At 42.9% G+C, this 2,366-nt stretch overlaps 1 protein-coding gene across 1 annotated transcript in view; it reads right to left on the bottom strand.

Annotated features, from left to right (window-relative positions):
- Positions 1 to 612: 612 nt before the first annotated feature.
- The window catches only part of LOC106013052, a gene marked incomplete at both ends in the record, with an annotated part of 6,614 nt that continues 4,860 nt past the window's right edge, over positions 613 to 2,366 (bottom strand). Inside the window, 2 exon segments of the mRNA XM_013087757.2 lie at positions 613 to 708; positions 1,912 to 2,037. Of these exon segments, the coding sequence (XP_012943211.1) occupies positions 613 to 708; positions 1,912 to 2,037 (222 nt within the window).

Genomic DNA, 2,366 nt, shown 5'->3' on the forward strand with positions numbered 1-2,366 from the left:
ATCTATCTATCTATCTATCTATCTATCTAGCTATCTAGCTATCCATCTATCTTTCTATCTGTCTGTCTATTTATCTATCTATCTATCTATCTATCTATCTATCTATCTATCTATCTATCTATCTATCTATCTATCTATCTATCTATCTATCTATCTATCTATCTATTTATCTATCTATCTATCTATCTATCTATCTATCTGTAACTGTTAGCATGTGTGTTTGTAGGTGTGCACAAGTGCGTAAGTGTGTGTGAGTCTCAGTGTGGGGGCGTATGTATGAAGTGTATCTATGCATAATATGAAGTAACCGACACCCCCCCCCCCTTTCCTTCCTCCCCCCCCTTCCTTTCTTGTGTTTTTTGTACTCCTGTGCAATACCTCTAATCTTCGGCACTTACTTGTGTGACGTAAGTGTGCTGCAAGAGCCGTGAAACTCTTACATAAAAAAAGAAAGGAAAAAGCCAAACAAACAAACAATCCTCCCCAAAAAAACCCCAAAACAACAACATAAAAAACCAACAACAAACAAACAAACAAACAAACAAACAAAACCCAGCAAAAACCCCCACAAAAACCAAAATAAAAAAAGCAAACAAAAAACAAAACATCTACCTTGCTCTCATCGGTTGTGCCGGAGACAGCATTGACGTACTCAAGACTGGGAACATGGAAGATGGTGTCTGCGCTGAAATCTGCAACTGGGCTTATCTACAAACAAACAAACAAACAGTAGTAAGTAAGTGTTTTACGGCACCTGCAATACAAAAGGGTCATATAAGTGCCGAAGATTATAGAGGTGTTACAAGAGAGTAACAAAAACAAAAAAGAAGGAGGAGAGATAAGGACGATAGATGTTTGATAGAAAAGAAGGAGCAAACCTCTCCAGAGCACCCGCCAACCACCCACCCACACAAACAAACAAACAAACAAACAAACAAACAAACAAACAAACAAACAAAACAAACAAACAAACAAACAAACAAATTTTAAAAAACTTGATAAAAACAAACAAACAAAGGAAATTAATAATCGTGTATAGATCTATCACCCCTGCTGGTGGGGGCCCCATAGTTTTACTATGGGGGAGTAAAGAATACACCTGCCGTGATACTGCATGTCGTAAGAGGCGACTAAAGGTGCATAGGTCTGGCCACCCGAAAAGTGACAGTTTGCAGAGGGCCAACTACCCGACCCAGTAAAAAAAAGGAAAGTTATAGAAACACAAACAAACATGCCTTATAATTTTTCCATCTTGGGAGACGGAGGAGTTTCTGCATCAGCAGGAACAATGAAGGATGTACGGAAAAGTGGGAAGACGTGGAGTGACATCAAGCGACTAGCCCAGGGTAGGGACAGGTGGAGAGTGTTTGTTCGTGGCTTATATCCTGACCCAGTGTGAGAAAGGCAATGATGATGATGATAGATCTATAGAGGGGTTTGAAGGGGGTAGAGTGATGGAGGCGCACACAATGACATGTAGGTTCACCTGTCGTTGCCTCTTGTGAGCTTCTGTAAGTCACGTTAACATTTCTTAGAACTTTTTCCATTGCTGGCTTGTTCTCTCTCCGTCTTTGTATCCCTTCATCTTACGTTCGTTCCGCTCCCCCTCTCTTTCTTCCACCCCTTGTCTCCCCCCTTTCACCTGACACTCACCTCTCACTTTTTTTTCTCTGTGTCTGATACTACCCCCACCCCCTTTCCACAAAAACCCACAAACGGCGTCGTGGTGTTGCTGTTAGGGTTAGGCTCTTCACTGTCCTACCCAGGAGACCCGAAATCAAATCACTGGTGTAAAGAAAGATTTTTTTATCGAGCAATTCATTCTTCCTGCTGGGATGTTTGTTAAAAAGCATTAGAAAATTGCCTCACCCCCAAACCCCATGACGTCATGACCCCACACAATTAACCTACCTCAAAGTTCTCCTGGTAGTACTCAGCGACCTTTGCCACGACCTCCGGACTGACCTGGCCATAGCCAGACTTAAGCAGTTCGGAGATCAGGCCGTGGAACAAGACCCCAGGTGGTATGGATGCCAGCTGAGGAAAAATGTGTGTGTGGGGGGGGGGGGTATAAAGGAGGGAGGGGAGGGGGTAAGATGGGAGAGACAGGCACCAACAGAGGTATTACGAAACTAAAGAAAAAGGGGGAGGTTAAACCCGATTTTAGGACTCTCGTACTGATCGACTTCTTTTGCACGCTTGGTTAAACCCTTATGGCGACCAATCAAGTTTTCTTACTAGGTTAGCAAAACGAAATCTAAATCGCTTCAATCAGCATATAACACAAAACCAAAAAACGTCAGAATGCCGAAATAGAATTGCCGTGAAAGTCGGAACTCAGATGTAGTGCGACGCGGGGGCGGGTA

The sequence above is a fragment of the Aplysia californica genome, unplaced genomic scaffold (genome assembly GCF_000002075.1).
Source record: "Aplysia californica isolate F4 #8 unplaced genomic scaffold, AplCal3.0 scaffold00634, whole genome shotgun sequence".
Taxonomy (NCBI): Eukaryota; Metazoa; Mollusca; class Gastropoda; order Aplysiida; family Aplysiidae; genus Aplysia; species Aplysia californica.